We start from the raw sequence: 18,717 nt of genomic DNA, 5'->3' as shown, positions 1-18,717 counted from the left end.
AGAAAGGAACAATTGAAATCGCATCATATGACCCCTTTAACAAAATGGTCAACACCAGCAGTGCAAAATCTATGCAAGGTTAGACGCTTCATCAAATCAGTCTAGACAGCAGCATTACACAAGCTACTGAACTGAGCATTTACACTCACAGCTGATTAAATTCAGAACACCTCCACATTTCTATACAATAACAGAGGAAAGCTTACAGCTTTTTAATATTTCTGCCGGGTCACCAAAATAATTCAACCACCGTTTCCTGATTTTTTCCCTGGTGTTTTAAAGGGGTCATATGATGCGATTTCTATTTGGAGTGTTACAAGCTCTTGGTGCATAAAGATCTGTAAAGTTGCAAAGACTAAAGTCTGTACAAAAAATAAAAATAAATGTGGTTTAATTATTGTTGCCCTCAAGTGAACACTAGCATAACACACACCACGGTGCTCTTATTCAGTGCCAGTAATAATAATCTGCCTCTGCAACTCATAGAGTCCCGGTCTGCTGTGCGTCTCTAGCTGTTCACAGGCTCACAGCACATATTTTGATACTCTGTTTTTAATAATGTTTTGGATATAAATCATCTTTACTTGCAGTACACAAGCTGCACATGTAATAAAAAGCTCACAAGCTGCTTTGTCGTTGCCAACTGACAGAAGACATTGTTTCCTGCTCTGATTGTGCATAAATATCACCTCATCCAGCGCTCTTTTTGTCTTTATAAAATATTAGAGCCCTGCACGGGCCTCAAATATAGGCCCCGGCCCGAGATGCTCATCAGAATTCTTGGCCCGAGTTCGACCCGAGCCCGTCTTTCCCCCCCTTCTCCCAAAACAGCTTACACTACTGTTTCAGCTATTAAAATAGTTCAGTTTTGTATGTAATGTCAGCCTTCTCAAATCATCACGACTTGACTAAAATAAAATCTATAGACATAAAACAGTTCAAGCATATCACAATGTTAGTTTAAATGTTTAACCTAGATAAATGTGCGCTGTTAGACTCATATCCAAGCGTTTGTGCGGAGAGCTAAAGCGCTTCACAGGACGCCGGCGTGGTCACTTGCATTGGAAACAACTTAAAATATAACGTAATTATTGCTCATAAAGGTAACAATAATGCATCACTCGGAACTGTAAAGGGTCTACTTTTATTTGTGTGCACTCACAATATCAACAAAGCGTTGTGCTTTTATAAAATAAAGGATACATACAGGATGCGCTTTCTGCAACTCTCTCTCTCTCTCGCTCTCTCTCACACACACACACACACACACCTAGTCCACTACTGTCAGTGTCAACATCTCTTTTAGAAACATAAGGACTAGCGTTTAGCAAGAGTTATTCTTTCACCATTCAGAGTTTCTGGGATCAGAGACAGTATCCCTGCTTTACTGCGTAACTGTTGACTCATTAATTCTCTTTACTCTCAGAGTTTCTTGAGGGAGGAGTTGGTCACGTGGAGATGCTTTTTCGATGCAATTATCTTGCGCTTGTTGGAGGCGGGAAAAAACCAAAGTACCCTCCCAATAAAGGTATATTTGTCTTTGAGATGGCACTTGTTTGATGGCTTCATGGAATAATTTGCTGAGGTTTTGAACATCGCAAACCACGTTAATGCAGGTTCTCCTGGATTTTGCATCCGGTTGACACATATTAAAACTCTGCTAAATTATTTCAGCAAGTAAATCGGTAAAAACACATTTTTGCTTCTTTCCTGTCTTTGTGTTAGTGATGATTTGGGATGACCTCAAGAAAAAGACTGTGATCGAGATTGAGTTTTCCACGGAGGTCAAAGCTGTTAAGCTTCGCCGTGACAGGTATTGAACTCATACGTTCTTGTAGTTGTATTCTTCCTTTAATTATATTTGACTCTGAACATATCTGACAACTTATTCAGGATATATTTAAAAATCTTTTTTTTTTTAGCAGATGATTTTCATGCACTGATATTGAAAGTTGCAAGAGAACAAACAAAGATCCAGTATCACAAATGCAGTGTGCAGAAATGACTCTCGCAGCCTCATCTTAAATATTGGCACAGTGTAGCTGTAATTTCTGCTTGGGTTAAGCTGTGACATTGACAATAGTAAAGCCAGTACAATGTCATGGTACTGCACCAATTTCGATACCATAACAGAAACTATATTTATATATAAGTAAAAACACATCAAAACATTATCAAGTGGCTTTCAAATATTTCAAATATTTAGTAAATATTGCTTTTAAAAGTCAGTAATAAAATGAATAACTAAATCACATCACAATTAATAGGACAAAGAGTTGTTTTAGTAACAGTAGATGCGTATTAAAGCTACTCAAGTAACCGTTTCACTCTTGTGGCTTTTACTGTCAGTTTCGTGAGTGACTCGTTTAACAATCATTTTGCAGATTCACTCCTGCATTTAAATGCATTTATCACTCCTTTGGTAATCTTTGCAGCATGAAGAACAAAACTTTTATTCAAATTGTGAATGGATTATAGACACAAAGATCACAAGATGTCGATCACTTTACGCTGAGTTCTGCACTCTCACATTATCATCACTGCAGCATGAGTCTTACTGACATCTCATCTGCTCTCCGTTGGTTCTGATGCAGAATCCAGTCAGTGAGCTCACGCTGACCGCAAACTACCTGGACTCCTCGTTACGTCAGACGCGTCTATGATTGGCACCATCGTGCAGCACATCAAAAACATTAAAAATAGAAACCTTTGAAGCTCTTCAGAGCGCACACAAATACACACGGACCGTCCGTCAAGAGTCGCTTCCTTCTGACAACACTAGTGCTTAGTCTCTTGTTAGGAAAACATTAAAGAGTCGCTCAAGTTCCTTATAAAGAACAAACAGCTACATCCGGTTTGTTTTGTGTTTCAGAATTGTGGTGGTCCTGGATTCCATGATTAAAGTCTTCACGTTTACTCACAATCCTCATCAGCTGCATGTCTTTGAAACATGCTATAACCCTAAAGGTAAGTCGTGCAGTAGCGATTCATCCGTGCTCTTAGATACTGAAGCACAAGCGTGTGCTGTTAATCTGAACTTGACAGGACAAATATAAAGCCGTTTTCTTGACGCTCACTCTGGCCGTCTCTGCAGGTTTGTGTGTCTTGTGCCCAAACAGCAACAATTCCCTGCTAGCGTTCCCAGCCACTCACTCCGGACACGTTCAGATCGTAGATCTGGCCAACACGGAGAAGCCGCCGGTGGATATTCCTGCGCACGAAGGAGCTCTGTGCTGCATCGCGCTCAATCTGCAGGGCACACGGATAGCCACGGCGTCAGAAAAAGTCAGTTCAGCGTCACTGATGGTTTAGTCTCGCCTGCTCACTTCACTCTTTATTACTCTCGTGTGTGTGACACACAGCTGTTTGATTATTGCAGCGCTGCTTGCTAATCTAATAGCCAAGCAATATGTCAGCGGTTGGCTAATGGAGAACATGTCTTCTGTCTAGGGGACCCTGATCAGAATATTTGACACCTCAGCAGGTCATCTTATTCAGGAACTCAGAAGAGGATCGCAAACTGCCAATATATACTGGTGAGCACTGCATGCATGCTGTCCTATTCTATCACTCTAAAGGGGAATATGTGTGTATTTATAAAAGAGCACGTTTGTATTTCAGCATCAATTTCAACCAGGATGCCTCTCTTATCTGCGTCTCGAGTGACCACGGCACAGTCCACATATTTGCTGCAGAGGATCCCAAAAGGAACAAGCAGTCCAGGTTCGTGTTGAAGCACACTAAAGGTTTTAGCAGACATCCTCGACTTTGTTATTGTCTGGCATTTATATTCTGTATTTCATTGTAAGTGTTGTTTACGGTGCGCCTCTCTTGTACCACAGCTTGGCGTCGGCCAGTTTTCTCCCCAAGTATTTCAGCTCCAAATGGAGTTTCTCCAAGTTCCAGGTCCAGTCCGGTTCCCCCTGCGTCTGTGCCTTTGGAACAGAACCCAACGCTGTCATAGGTAGAGCGAAGCGTATTGAAACACACTTAGGTCATATTTTTAAAAACGACTATAAAAATATTGCACTCATAGGCATGTGCTGTGAATCATCAAACAATCATTTACCGATATGACTAGCAGAACTGTTTAGTGACTAACTTTCCTCCTCCAGCTATTTGTGCTGATGGCAGCTACTACAAGTTTCTCTTCAACCAAAAAGGGGAGTGTTCGAGGGATGTTTACTCTCAGTTCCTGGAAATGACTGACGAGAAGATCTGAGCGTAGACACTACTTCACTTTCTTTCCTGACATCTCCAAAGGACTCGAGTGGCGTTTTGGAGATGAGCGCGACACAGACATGGAGGAGAGACCAAAAGAACCTCTAAATGCTCTCTAGACTCAAACAGGAGAGACCTTTCTTTCAACAAGCCGAGAGATGACTGAAAAACTGTGACCGCAGAAAACACATTCTGTGGAGTGACGAGAGGGAAACCTTTTTTTTTCTTTTTCTTTTTTTTTTGAAAGGACGACATTTTTTTAAATGGTCTTCCGTGGATTTTTTTAAGCTTTGGATGTCCTTGTCCAGATAGCGAGAGCGACTCTCTTTGTCCACTAACAAAACTGAGTCTAGTGTAAGGATCGGCTCTGTGATTGAGAGCAGCGGCGGGTGTAAACATGTACATCACTCACACGATGTATTTGAAAACTCTTCGTTAGGGTTAGCGTTGTTTCTCTTGCTGTATGAACGCAGGATACCGGGTGAAAATGATGTAACTACATAGTATTTAGACTAGTATAACAAAACAGACGTTTTATGGTGTAAAGGTGTGCTTCTCATTTCATGTAACGCAATATCTTTTTGTTGGCTTTAAGAAAATCAAATGAATATAATCAGTGCTTTGTAAAAGTTTTACTTCAGTCGCTGTACTATCACACGAGACGTGACGCACATACACAGCATATTAGGGGAGGAACGAGGAATCGTGTCGTCATATTTAGTCTCTTTACACTCCTAATGGATTAAAATAAATTGATCAGCTCTAAAGTCCTGTTTCCTTCTCACATTGATACTTTACAAGAGGTTAATTGTAAGGTAAATTGTACACTATTTAAACCTGGTTGCAGATGAATGCATCGAACCGCATCTTTTTGTTTATTAGCTGTAGAATTAGCACTTGATGTAGTTTTGCAGTATCTTTCTCTTTTACAGACTAATGCGCTCAAATTCTGGCAAAGTGCCCAGTCTTGCACCTGAAGAACCCAGTGTTTTTAAGTTTTTGTCTAAATTCTTTTAACCGTTCTTTGAAATGTATCTATAAGCTATTTTGTTACTCATTTGATGCTTTTGTCATTGATAACGTGCAAGTGATGCGTATAATTTCATGAAGATGATGATGCCCACACAGTTCAGTATCATATGACAAATTAAAGATGATTGTAAACTGAAGAATGGCTGTTCTTTCATGCAGGTCTCCAGGACTCTGTGAATCACAGCTGATGTGTGTTAGAGAGGAGTCTTCTCTTGGTGGAAAGATGTGTGTGAAAGTGGTTTTAGGACTCTTTTAGGGGTTATTTTTGGATGTGTGTGTGTATGGTTGTGTAATGTGATGAACATGGCAAAGGCAACGATGTAGATGTTGCTTGCATGTCTAGTTGTTGTTCACAGTGTATGGTGAAGAACATCTTCAAATGATCCATTGATTTTCCATGTTATATGACTTCTCATCTGCAAAGTTTAGGCTACTCCTGGCCACTGGGCTTGGGACAAAAATGCCCTTAATCAATTAAACTAAATCCATTACGGCTGTCGTGAGTGAAATTAAATGAAAAGTGTTGATAGCGACATCCAATTTGGATCTGCTCATGTCGCATAATTTCTTTTTACAGCGTTGCGCATTATAACCAATCACACACGACTCCGTTGTGTTTATGAACGCAGTGGCCAATCAGAAGCGTCCAGATGAGTCATCGCTGAAACACCGCAGTTTCGTTCAGATGAACATACGATTGAAGAGATTCACTCATCAAACAGTGAACAGCTGATTATATATTATTAATATATGTGATTATTATAGGGGACAGCACTGATTATAATGGGAGGTTGTTTTTGTTTTTTTTGGGAACTAAAACTAGACTGAAGTCAGTCAATTATGTTCTTTGCTCGCGTTCACTATAATTTATTCGCTGTTTGAATAACTTAAAGCGTTATAATTAGCAACTTACAAAGATTTTTTTTATTAAATTCTGATAAAGTTAAATGCAAATTCAGTCGAATTATTATGACACGACACATCCATATCTGATACTTGGCTAAAAAGACGGGTTTATGATGCGTGTAGTTAATAGATATATAATATAATTACTCTGGAGCTGGTTCACCCTCTGCAGAGCACATAGTTCACTGCAAAAGCACGGACACCTTTGAGCCAGAGCAGACTGTAATGTGCATCCACAGTAAAAGCGGGTGTTATGAACAGCTTTGGTTCCCATAAGCATAACTTAATTACACACACGACCATTGCCAAGGCAACCTAAGTCCTGTGGAGAAGAGGTGATCCTCATATCGCCATGAATTCTGTTCCTCGGTAAAAGCACCACTGTAGTGTTTTGTGCGCAGATGCCTGGGTAAATTCTGTAGCATCGCCGGTCCTTCTCTTGCAGAACACCATGCGTGTCAGACCGCACACGGTGCAACCAACCCCCGGCGCTACACACTCCTTCGTCTCACTGCTGATTGGAGGAGTCCGTTTTTCTTCTCCTGAGTCGCAGAGCCATTGGTCGCTACCGCTGTCAATCAGCTCGGCCCCGCCTCCAGCGTTTGTTTGGTAGAGTTGATCGTGTTCTCATTCTCTCTGTCGCGGCTGTGGGCTGGAGCCGCTGTCCTCGGACTGGCACATTCCTTCGTTTTTATTTCTCATCCTTTGATTCGATCCCCCCTCTAAATTCTGCAAGCAGGGCTCCCGACAGACAATTTGCCGTCTGCTCATTCAATTTGATAGTCTTGAATCCCCATCAAGAGAAATAGTAAAGATGGCGGTGAGCGGGATGTCAGGCTCGGTCGTCGCCCGGCTCGAGGGCCGAGAGTTCGAGTATCTGATGAAGAAGCGCTCGGTCACCATCGGACGGAATTCCTCACAAGGCTCCGTGGACGTGAGCATGGGCCATTCGAGCTTCATTTCACGGAGGCACCTGGAGATTTTCTCCGCCGGCGAGGATGGAACGGGAAGCGGAGATTTCTACCTTCGATGCCTCGGCAAAAACGGGGTGTTCGTGGACGGGGTGTTTCAGAGACGGGGGGCTCCTCCTCTGCAGCTGCCCCGCATGTAAGCTCAGGGCTGTGGGCAGGAGTTAGAGCAGCGGCCGCCGCCTGAACGCGTCTGCGTCGCTCGCGGTATTTGTTTTGTTTGGCGAGCAGCACGTGTTGATTATGACAACCGCGACTAACGCGCGTCGATTAGCGTCGCAGCTAACGCTCGCCTCGCTCGGGTTCTTCTGCTTTCATCATCATTAGCGACACTGAAGGATATTAATGGCATATTCTTACAGGATTCAGCATAGCGAGCGACCGCGGCGCTGTTATTATTAGCAATATGGGTTCTTTCAGTCCCTGATGCCCTCAGTTGACCCACATCTAGCGAGTTAATCAAATATGACGTGTGCCGGAGCCACTAATTAAATGACAGGATCGGAAATGTTAATCAGATATAATAGCCTGGCTAATAGAATTCATGTTTTTATGCCCTCTAATGCTTGATTATGGGACTGTGGCGTTCATGTCTGTAATGTCTCTTGACCTTGAGTACATTATAAAAAGGCTGCATTGGGTACATACTTTTACTTTTATTGATATTCCATCTGAGAGATGTAAAGCTGTGTGCTTGTTTTATTGTTGCAGAGGGGTGCGTCTGTATCAGATGAGCTTGGCCTCAAATCATAAAGATTATGATTTTTTTTACATGCATTAAGTATGATGTGAAACGAGGACACGCTGCAAGCTCATTGTGATGAAGGGTTGGCAGAGGTTCGGATATATTTGTGATGATAAAAGTGTAATCGGGTCACGCTGGTGTCCATACATAAACCGGCTCTCCTTCGGTGTTCTGTTGCCGGCCGGTGTGTGTATCAACATCTCTGCTTTTTATTTGTGTAGATATTTTCAATATGCTACTCCATAAACATCAGTGCATAAGTGGTTCTTCTCTCTCTGTTTTGTAGGTGCACTTTCCGATTTCCCAGCACCACTATCAAAATTACGTTCACTGCCTTGTCCAGCGACAAGCGAGAGCGCAGGAACGCGCCGGAGTCTCCTGTGAAAGCAGTGCAAGTCCAGATCTCGCCGCTGACCATCAACATCCCAGACAACATCGCCCACCTGATGAGCCCGCTCCCGTCTCCCACAGGTACACTCAGGTAAGCGCATTCTGCTTCATCTCACAGCCTTGTGTCCTCTATTGCAAAGGCCTTTATTATGCACTTTTTGTTTGTCATTTTCTTCAGCGCTGCTAACTCCTGTCCATCGAGTCCCCGAGGAGCAGGACTGTCCAGTTATAAGATGGGTCGTGGACTCACAGCTGATCTCATCAATGAAAACTCACAATCTGAAAATGACAAGGAAGCGTCTGGAGGAGACAGTCCAAAAGTAGGAGATATTTTAAAAGTGCAGGCTGCTGTGTAGAGCAATGATGTCTCGTTTGTCACTTTGCCTGTGGACTTTTCTGAAACTGATCTGATGCAGTAACCTGTCACAATGCTCTTTTCTTGTCTATAACAGGATGACTCCAAGCCTCCTTACTCGTATGCACAGCTTATTGTTCAGGCCGTCACAATGGCACCTGACAAACAACTAACACTGAATGGAATATATACCCACATTACTAAGAATTATCCATATTACAGGACCGCAGACAAGGGCTGGCAAGTGAGTGTCAATCAGCTCTTTCCTTTGTGCAGCGTCTACAGTTTAGAGTCATGTAATGTATTTAGTGTCTGTTGCAGTGCTGTTGTATTTGTATGTGCTCGAGGTGAACTCACTGAATTGAGCAGGCCCAGACTTTATTTATTATTATTATTATTATTATTATTATTATTATCTTTTTTTTAATTTTTAACATGCTCTTGTTAGTAGCTTTCCAAAACACAGGTTTTCTTTGTGTGTTTGATATGAAAGACTTGTTCTGTCAGACTGACCAACACATGATCATCCACACTGATCCACGTGAAGCCGTAGTTCTCTGATCCTCCGAGAGCTGAGATTGTGTGTAGCACCTACAGCTCTGCAGATCCTTCTGAAGGATCTCAACATTAGAAACCAGTGTTTCAGTCTGACTAATACAGTTTGTGTGGCATATGTTTGTGTGTTTTGCTGCCACCGTGTTATTGAAAGATGGGACAGACACAACAGCAAACTCTGAAGTGGCAGAGGCTGAGTAAACACGATACACAATAAACCTGAACCCGCTCTGGAAGTAGATGTGCATATCGTCTCGTTTATAATCTGCTTCTTCGTTACAGTGTCAAATGAAATTGAATTTGCAGCTTAAAGCAGTTGCCGAACTGTTAACCTTGCTTTTTTCTCTCCCAGAACTCGATTCGTCACAATCTGTCCTTAAACCGCTATTTTATCAAAGTGCCCCGATCTCAAGAGGAGCCGGGCAAAGGCTCTTTCTGGAGGATAGACCCCTCGTCTGAAGGAAAGCTTAGCGAACAAGCTTTCCGTAAGCGCAGGCCTCGCGGCGTGCCGTGCTTCAGGACTCCACTCGGGCCGCTCTCATCCAGGTGATCATTAATATTCTCCTCATGCTGTTACTATGAGGCTGAGGAAATGGAGACAGAACTATCATTTATTAGCTAAACTATTCCTATACTTCACCAGCCTGACTATTACTAAAATATAGGGCTGTGAATCTTTGGGTAGACAGCGAATCGATTCACGATTCATAGGTTTTCGATTCAAGAACGATTTTTGCAAATTCAGAACGATTCGATTCGATTCACAATTAAATTCGATTTCGATTAACGATTCGATTCTGCATTCTTTAAGTGCATTCACAGGATTATTTAAATGCTTCCCCTAAGTTCTTTAAATGCTTCGTCAGGGGGCAAATTACACAGCAGCCTTTATGGTTAGAGAGAAAAACCCCACTTTTGTCTATTGTTATGCTAGTTTAATAATGCTATGGCATGACATATGTAGAAATTTATGTAAGCCAAGATTTAAAAAAAGAGCCTTAAAAGTATTATGTATAGGCTAATATTTTATCACACCAGGGGCGCAGCCATCATTTCAGAAGTGACAGAAATATCAAATACAATAATGTTATGTATGTATGTTTTATTATATAGTATATAGTAATTATTTTCTTATCTCTTAAGCCATCATTTCAGAAGTGACAGAAATATCAAATACAATAATTTTATGTATGTATGTTTTATGATTTTTTTTACAAGTAATTATTTTCTTATCTCTTAATTTGCTATAAGAAATCAAATACACTGCTGGACAATCAATCATTTGTAATCTTTTATTTATTGTGTTTATTGTCTTAACGTTTCATCAGTTCATTCTGCTTTTTATTCAGATTAGCTGCAGATATAGCCTGCACGTCTATGAGCGCGAGATCACTTCTTTCAGTATCTCATTTTCATAAAATAACATGCTATAGTGTTTAACTTTTCCTCTCCATCGGCGAATGATGATTCTGAAAGAAAACGCGCCGATGTCTGTTTGCTAGCAACGAACGCTACTTTCATGCATCTGATTATCAGATGAACCTCGCGCTCTTATTTCAAGGTTGTTGTTAATGCTGTGGTTATTTTAACAGTGTTCTTCGTACATTCGGTTGAAGGACATTGTTAAAACATTTATCATTCAATGGAACTGTGCTTATGCTTTAGACACTTACATTTCTGCTCCGTCCATGCAGTAAATGCGCAGCCTTCGACTGCTCGGGTAATGTCGTCGGTGTGACCGAGAGCCACTGAAAAACTACAGAAAAGTAAAACTACTTCACTTTAGCATGACTGGCCACGAGTCCTCAGCAGAGATCACACATCAGTGAGACGAGCGCAGTCCTGTGACGGTCACTGCAGGAGTAAACAGTGCAGCGCGTGAAGGAGCGATGCGAGGCACGAACACTGTTCAAGCGCTCCATTAATTCCTGCTTGTAGTCATTTAATGTGTATATATTTTGAAAGCATTGAATTGCTATAGAAATCACGATTCATTCGATTCTTAGCGTTTTAAATCGATTAAAGTCTGAAATCGACGATTCACGATTCAAAAGTCCATGTTTCAAGTTCGATGCATCGAGAAAACAAGTGAATCGTTACACCTCTACTAAAATAGGATCATGGTCTCATTGATGGTTTAGTGATCTAAATGGAACTAGTCACTGTTTGCTTGTAATTAACAGACTTAAATTACTCTGATAGACGTTCATGACTATGAATGGATGCTTTTCAGCAAACAGGCCTTCATGAACAATGTCACTTGAGTTGATTGATGTGATTGTGTTCCCGCTGCGCCTCAGGAGCGCTCCAGCTTCTCCTAACCACACGGGGGTGCTGTCAGCTCACTCCAGCGGCGTTCAGACTCCAGACAGCTTATCAAGAGAGGGCTCACCTGTTCCTGTGGACCCCGAGCCCACGCCTGCCTCAGCTCACGCTCACGCCGTTCAGCCCAAGCTAGCAGTCATTGCTCAGAATGCTCCAGGTAAGATCATCCTCATGCACGAGTTAAACCTCTGCTGAAATAAAGACAGCTATAGGAAATTTGTTATGGAGTATTAGGCCTACAACGGTGTTCACAAAACAGCCTGATTAATTCTCTGCTGAATCAGTCTGAATCAAATCGAATCTGAAGCATCCTTATCCAGTTATCACAAATGCCTGGAAAAGTCATGGAAATTAATTAATGAGAAATTATGGAAGCCCTCATGTGTTTAAAGTTTAAACACATGGTCTTTTCTTCCCTTTTTTGCTAGTGGTTTAATTTGAAAACAACACCTGGGCCTTGTAGCATCACTTTTACTGTTGTTCACTCAGAAGTATACATGAGCCTATAAATATGTAGTGTCCTTTATAACGTATGTTCACAGGTTCGTCACAAATGCCTGGAAAAGTCATGGAAATTAATTAATGAGAAATTATGGAAGCCCTCATGTGTTTAAAGTTTAAACACATGGTCTTTTCTTCCCTTTTTTGCTAGTGGTTTAATTTGAAAACAACACCTGGACCTTCACATTTACTGTTGTTCACTCAGAAGTATACATGAGCCTATAAATATGTAGTGTCCTTTATAACGTATGTTCCCACACAGGTTCGCCTCTCAACACCCAACCGGTTCTCATCACAGTTCAGCGGCAGCTACCGCAGACCATCAAACCTGTGACCTACGCCGTGTCCGCTCCCAGCTCCCAGCAGCCCCTGATGCAGACGCTGCATGTGCTGCACCAGATCCCTGCTGTTTCTGTGACCGGACTGTCTGCAGCAGAGCCGGGGTTTGTCCAGTCCAGCATCGCTAAAGCAGAGCCACACCAGAACGGAGAGCACCAGGAGCTCAGAGGTGAGCATGCAGACCTGGATATTGATTATATGAATGATTTTATCTTATTACACGGCTCTCTGGAATACTTGATTCTGATTGGTCAGTTGTGACATTCTGAGCTCTGATATTTCCTGATGACGACTCATCAATAGCAGTGCTGTATATATTATAGATCGCTCATTAGAGTATCTGAAGCGTGTGTGTCGTACCTCAGTAAGCCTGTCGCAATAATCAATATATCGACTTATCGCGCAATATATGTACATGACCTCAATAATTTTTGGTGACGCAATATATCGCCCATTATATTTACTTAAATTAATGCCACCATGTTTTTTGCATTCCACTTTGAAAGGTGTGTGTCTTCTGCAGCTTCTCGTACATAACGTGGTGTAGTCGGTGCTCGTTCAATTTAAAAAATGCTTCTACAAACAAAGGTTAATCTGCAGATATGGCCTTGTTCAGAGATCTGTGCCTTTGTGCATGCGGACATCTGACTGCTGAGTAGTGCTTGTGTTTCTCAGCAATAGTGTGCAGCCTTCATTTTCAGAGAAAAGAAGGTCCGGGAAAAATCTGTAGATGGAAAAATCTTTATACAAGTTCTTTGTGCATTTTTCTTTTTTTCTTTAAGGTATCTAATATTTTTATACTTATTTTCCATGATCTAAATATTCTTAAAATTAAAAGTTTGTTGTCATTTGGAAGTGTGTAGGCCTTCTTGCATTATTATGCTGTCACATTATGATTTTAAATTCAGTGGCATAAAATGGTCTTTAAAATGACAATAATATCGCTTATCGCAATTATTTCTGGGGCAATATATCGCACAACAAAAAGTTGTTATTGTGACAGGCCTATACCTCAGTGCAGACTCGCTCTCTGTTCAGTCAGACTCCACTGGTATTAATGGTGCTGTAATACTGTAGTCTCATTTGACTCTGTAAGGTTTAAGGTAAGAACAGTTTTGAGTAAAATCAGTATTTCTTGTCCATGTATCTGTTTATTTGGTGAAGAGCGGTGTAATCCGTGATCTGACTCTGGTCTGAATTTGTTCGTCCATCTTGGCTCAGAGCTGCTTGCTGAATGGTTTTTCTTCATTTAATTCAAATCAATATTTCACGCCCAGTTCTTTATTTATGTGGCACGTAGCCGTGTAATGATGTATATCCAGCCTGTGGATCCTCGTGAAGGGGTTTATTGTGGCTGGAAGACTCGCTGGATGTACATAACCAGTCATCAGAGGGATCATTGCTCCTCTTTAATGCTGTTCATGATGTTTTTCTCAGTGAAAGTGGAGCCGGTGCCTGCTATCACAGCCAGCTCTCTGGGCTCGGGTCGTGTTCTGCAGTCCTGCCCCGTACAGACGGTCACTATCCTGCAGCAGGCTCCGGTGGGCCAGCATCAGCTGCCTGTCAAAGCCATCACTCAGAACGGGACGCATGTGGTCACTGCTGTCAGCAACACGGGTCAGGAACCAGCCTCAGCGCTGTCAACTTATCTCTCCATATTCACATTATAACTACAACTTTTTATCAGAATTTATATGGCATAGCTTAGCACATTGATTAGAGCTGGCTGCTTATTTTTAACTACAGTGTTGACGTATTTTTGTCTTGAGTTACACATCTAACGCACCCCTTTACACTCACACGTCCTGCTAAATAATCATGATCTCAGTATTAAAATAATTGTAATTATGATTTTGCTGCAGTTGAGCAGCACTAGTATATTTCATTAGAGACATCTTTACCTTTAAATCCGTGGTTTTGGATCCTGGTCCTGGTGTCTGACACTGCGCTCAGAGATGGGTTTATTATCAGGAGATGTGAGGGTCGTTAGTGCTTACCATCGGAAAAAGCCTGTGGCTTTGATGGAGTCTCTCCTAACGAGCTGATGATCTCAATCAGGTGTGTTAAATAAAAGACACATGAGACATGTGCAGAGCAGGGGTCAACAGGACCAGGATGAAGAGCCTCTGCTTTGAAGATATGAAATGCTGCCCCTGGTGGCTGATTTAATGTGGGTTACGGTAAGGTTAGGGTTAGCTGAGGTTAGGTTAGATTACAGTTAGGTTAGGGTTAGGGCAGTCAGGACAGTTTGCACATGAATAAAGCTGCTTTTTCACTGGTGCTCTCAGGCTTCTGGTCCACACTCCTCTAGATGGTTATGAGTTTATAAAAGCACAAACTTCCACGCTCAGCACATTTGTGTTTTTACAAACTGAGGGAATGTATGACATGTTCTAGTGACAGAGTTTGCCCCCCGAGCGTTGCTTTAGCGCATGTAACGTGATCCGTCTGGTGTTTTCCAGCGAGTCCTCTGCACATGCTGGCGACCCACGCCTCAGTCTCAGCGTCTCTCCCGACCAAACGCCAGAACCCAGACCCAGCGGAGCCCAACACCAAAAGAGCCAAGACTGAAGACGGAGCCGTCCCCATCACCGCCGAGACACCAGCACAGCGCCACTGACTAGGGCAGCCGTGTCACGACCTTTGACCTCAACCCATGTTCTGTTTCTCCCCGCCTGCCACGCACCTGCTGCAGCCCCTTCACCTGTTAACGAATCCCAGGTGCCAGATAGTGAGCGGAGATGAAAGTCAGTGGATGTTGGAGAGAAGGAGCGATTAGAATCGAGAGAAGGAGGGACAGTGGGCCTTTACATGAATAGGTACATACCCAGATATATGCACACACCTATATTAATATAGCCTACCTATATGCCTAGGTTTGCGGCTGTAACCCAGCAGAGAAGGTCTCCGTCTGTGAGCTCTGGGACGAACCTCCTTTGTGTTTCCGAACAAACGACCGGCCAGTGACCAATATGAATATTACTGTAATTGTGACGCATGTGTGTGAGATGTGTGCTCGCGATGGCCCTGTTCCCAATCAGAGGTCTTGAACAGCTGCATTCGACTGAAAAGACTGGCCAAACATCACTGAACACCGATCAGCTCTTAAAATGTGAACCTGCTCCTTATGTCAGCTTCATCTTCACACGTGTGGAAACGAGCGATTGCTCGTGGGGAGGTTTGTTCCTGTATCACGGCAGCTAGCGACCACGTCCACTACCTAATGCAGTCTGGAGCAGAGAGGCAGTATTTTGTCGTACTTGTACTTTAGGATCTTATTTGTGGCACAAATACTCCACTAAACGGGCAGTGCTGATGTGAGGTCACTTGGCGTTTTTCTAAGACTGGCCAAACATCACTGAACACCGATCAGCTCTTAAAATGTGAACCTGCTCCTTATGTCAGCTTCATCTTCACACGTGTGGAAACGAGCGATTGCTCGTGGGGAGGTTTGTTCCTGTATCACGGCAGCTAGCGACCACGTCCACTACCTAATGCAGCCTGGAGCAGAGAGGCAGTATTTTGTCGTACTTGTACTTTAGGATCTTATTTGTGGCACAAATAGTCCACTAAACGGGCAGTGCTGATGTGAGGTCACTTGGCGTTTTTCCGTTTTATTTTCATTTTTAAAGACGTGGACTCGTGGTCATGGAAATGAATGTAGTTTCTTCATTTTTATTTTATTATTATTATTATTATTTTTAGAAAAAAAAAGAAACACTATTGAGGGTTTGAGTTATTTGCCATTACATCAAATCAAAACGATGTTTACTCGCATCCTCTTCTTTTTCATATTTTAACCAATAACCTATGAGATAGATATATTTCCATTTGTACTTTATTAAAATATATCAGCTTGCATGAATGTGTTGAGAAAATGTGCTGTATCTGACTCGTTCCCTGACTGCAGAAGATGAAAGAGAAAAAGCAAAATAATATTTGATACAGTTGGGATCGTTACTGCACTTACCTTTTGTGTCTGACATCTCCTTTCCTCCCCGTTGTTTTTGCTTTTATATTCCAGATGTCTTTAGCTGTGTTCGTTATCTTTGTGTTGAAGTTGTCTCTTTGCCTGTTAATATTATTTTATTCTGTTCAAACAACTGAAAGAGTCTCACAGATAGTACGTGATCCACAAGGAAAAATAAGTGGTAGATGTTGTTCAGCTTCAGTGGATATATGCATTTTTTTATAAATGAAATGACAAACACAATTTCTGTTCTGTATTTGTGTGACTGGAGATGATTGTGTGGTGTAGATGATAGAAATGCTGTCGTCACAGTGTTTATCTCCTCTATCAGAGAAACCGGCTGGCGTTCTTCATCAGTAGTAGCACAACAATCGCCCGGCCATTGCTGTGGAAGGCTTCGGTGAAGGTCATGAAGGAGATGAATGATTTATTGTGTAATACACTACATTTTGTCTTCCGGTTGCTGCTGATTACTCATCATTAGAATCCGGTTAGGAGACAAAGGACGATGATTTACAGATAAAGATGCTTCAGTTAGTTTGTTGACAGAAACTACAGCAGCTGTGGCACTTTTCATTGTCATGTTGACGTGGAAACATTAACTGTTGCTCACGGAGTCTTTTTTTAGTATTTCCTGAAAGCAGATTTTGCTCTATTTCTTCACATTTCTAAAGTACCAGGAGCTTCTCATCAGTTGTCACATATAATGACGTGTGATTCCTGTAGCCAGTATTTCTTCAAAGATAACGCTTCCTCATTAAAGGATTCTGAAATCAGATGAAGGATAATTCTTCCGCGGCGGGTGTTGATGGGGAAACGTGACACAGGCTTTCTGATTTCTTGACAGCGTTAATGAATTAATAATAGGAGCCGTAATTTGTCATGCATTTCCATGCTGGCAGAAACCTTTCAGCATCCAGAGATACTTCAGCACGATTACCGCACCGTTACTAATAACTGAAGACGGAGTTGTCACCTGCGTGTCACGATCAAACAACAGTCCTTCCAGCAATGATCGCCCGGACACTCCTCTCTCTTATCGTCCGGTTACTCTGATGGTGAAACACTGGAGCATTTAAGGGCTCAAATATCCAGATACACAATAGCAGGGTGTGTCTGTAAACTCTTGTATTTGTCTGGAAGGTTTTCCTGGGTTAGTAATCGTGATGTTGGTGGAAAAGCGATGTTGCATTACATGTTTAATTCTCACCTACAGCGCTGTGCTTCAGTAAACACACGGAGCAGGTCTTCGGTCCGTCTCTGTGTCTCTGAACAGCTGCGAGACGCTTCAGCGCTTACTGGTTTCGTGAAGCACTCCAAACAGAAAACAGTTTGCGGAGGAATATTTGTAATACTTGTTTCAATATACAGTTCAAATAGTTCCTACGCAACTGCAGATGATTTATTAGTGTACTAAAGCCAGAATAAAGGGTCTCTGTTACACAATGCAGACACTTCAGAAGAATAAACTCTTTCCTCTCTCTCTCTCTCTATATATCTCTCTCTCTGTCTCTCGTGCTCTCTATCAAATAAAATGTATTATTAGTAATGAGAGGCATCCAGAAGGTGTACAAAGTAAAACGAGTAACTGGCCAAATGAATCATTTTCTGAAAACTCTTAATTTGATGAAACGCATATAAACACAAAATCTGAAATTAAACTTTCAGTATGTATAAGTTAAAAGTACAAATACATTAATCACATGTAAAGTGCTCATATTAAAAAACTAAATCCCCTGATTAATGACAATTTCTCAGTCCATAATTAAGAAGGTTAAAGCTGCTTGGACTGTGATGAACAGCTGAGAAGAACAGCACAGCTCCAGACACACTACAGATGCTGATGGAGCAGGGTTCACATTTATACACACAAACAGTGCTTTTAGTGCTGGTCGAACAGCTGAGACACTTGACAAATTATGAAGAAAACAAAAGGTAAAAAATTGGTAAATGAGTTAGATTGACTTTCGGTTTTGTTAGTCTTTTATAATATCTCTGACTATCAAACCACAGCTGCACATGTTTCAGATGCTTTATAACATCATTTTTGGTGGTTTGACTCGCTACAAAACACTCCATACGGTTGGATAAAATTACATGAGTATAATATTATCAGAATTTCAAAAGATGGTCAAAATATGGAGATGTTGACGCCTTCACGTAACTGTCAGTCTTTACTTTTTTTCTTGCCTCTGTTTAAATCAATAATGTCAGTGATAAATGTTGCGTGTCCGCGCTAGACCAGAGCATATATTTCTGAAAGGTTTTTGTAATATAGTTTTATGAACACGTGCTTGCGGGTTTCTCACGTTATCCGCGTCGGAGCGTGACGCGTCAGATCCTCGTCATGACGCACGCACGTCTCTGTGTTCAGTCGCTCCGAGAGCAGCGCGCAGTTATCACACGTCCT

At 41.9% G+C, this 18,717-nt stretch overlaps 2 protein-coding genes across 2 annotated transcripts; both read left to right on the top strand.

Annotated features, from left to right (window-relative positions):
• Positions 1 to 1,309: 1,309 nt before the first annotated feature.
• On the top strand, positions 1,310 to 5,718 carry LOC107706562 (WD repeat domain phosphoinositide-interacting protein 3-like). The gene is made up of 8 exons (XM_016510316.1): positions 1,310 to 1,528; positions 1,726 to 1,813; positions 2,873 to 2,967; positions 3,095 to 3,285; positions 3,451 to 3,536; positions 3,622 to 3,723; positions 3,843 to 3,964; positions 4,116 to 5,718. The coding sequence occupies exons 1-8, from the start codon at positions 1,459 to 1,461 to the stop codon at positions 4,220 to 4,222; spliced, it is 861 nt and encodes a 286-aa protein (XP_016365802.1). The 5' UTR covers positions 1,310 to 1,458; the 3' UTR covers positions 4,223 to 5,718.
• A 957-nt stretch (positions 5,719 to 6,675) lies between these two features.
• LOC107706561 (forkhead box protein K2-like) lies at positions 6,676 to 16,264 on the top strand. Its single transcript, XM_016510315.1, has 10 exons — positions 6,676 to 7,266; positions 8,159 to 8,353; positions 8,441 to 8,582; positions 8,715 to 8,861; positions 9,525 to 9,718; positions 11,473 to 11,654; positions 12,261 to 12,506; positions 13,775 to 13,954; positions 14,800 to 15,659; positions 15,931 to 16,264. The coding sequence occupies exons 1-9, from the start codon at positions 6,974 to 6,976 to the stop codon at positions 14,955 to 14,957; spliced, it is 1,737 nt and encodes a 578-aa protein (XP_016365801.1). The 5' UTR covers positions 6,676 to 6,973; the 3' UTR covers positions 14,958 to 15,659; positions 15,931 to 16,264.
• The last annotated feature ends 2,453 nt before the right edge of the window (positions 16,265 to 18,717 follow it).

The sequence above is a fragment of the Sinocyclocheilus rhinocerous genome, unplaced genomic scaffold, assembly GCF_001515625.1.
Source record: "Sinocyclocheilus rhinocerous isolate Xijiao unplaced genomic scaffold, SAMN03320098_v1.1 scaffold3552, whole genome shotgun sequence".
Lineage (NCBI taxonomy): Eukaryota > Metazoa > Chordata > Actinopteri > Cypriniformes > Cyprinidae > Sinocyclocheilus > Sinocyclocheilus rhinocerous.
This window is presented reverse-complemented; position numbering and strand designations above follow the sequence as displayed.

Bases quoted from the DNA above. Each gene is read 5' to 3' on its own strand.
- LOC107706562 (XM_016510316.1), top strand. From the start codon at position 1,459: ATGCTTTTTCGATGCAATTATCTTGCGCTTGTTGGAGGCGGGAAAAAA. The intron at 3,537-3,621 runs GTGAGCACTGCA...TTTGTATTTCAG, and splicing joins CAAACTGCCAATATATACTG to CATCAATTTCAACCAGGATG. The intron at 3,724-3,842 runs GTTCGTGTTGAA...CTTGTACCACAG, and splicing joins AAAAGGAACAAGCAGTCCAG to CTTGGCGTCGGCCAGTTTTC.
- LOC107706561 (XM_016510315.1), top strand. From the start codon at position 6,974: ATGGCGGTGAGCGGGATGTCAGGCTCGGTCGTCGCCCGGCTCGAGGGC. The intron at 8,583-8,714 runs GTAGGAGATATT...TGTCTATAACAG, and splicing joins CTGGAGGAGACAGTCCAAAA to GATGACTCCAAGCCTCCTTA. The intron at 8,862-9,524 runs GTGAGTGTCAAT...TTTCTCTCCCAG, and splicing joins CCGCAGACAAGGGCTGGCAA to AACTCGATTCGTCACAATCT.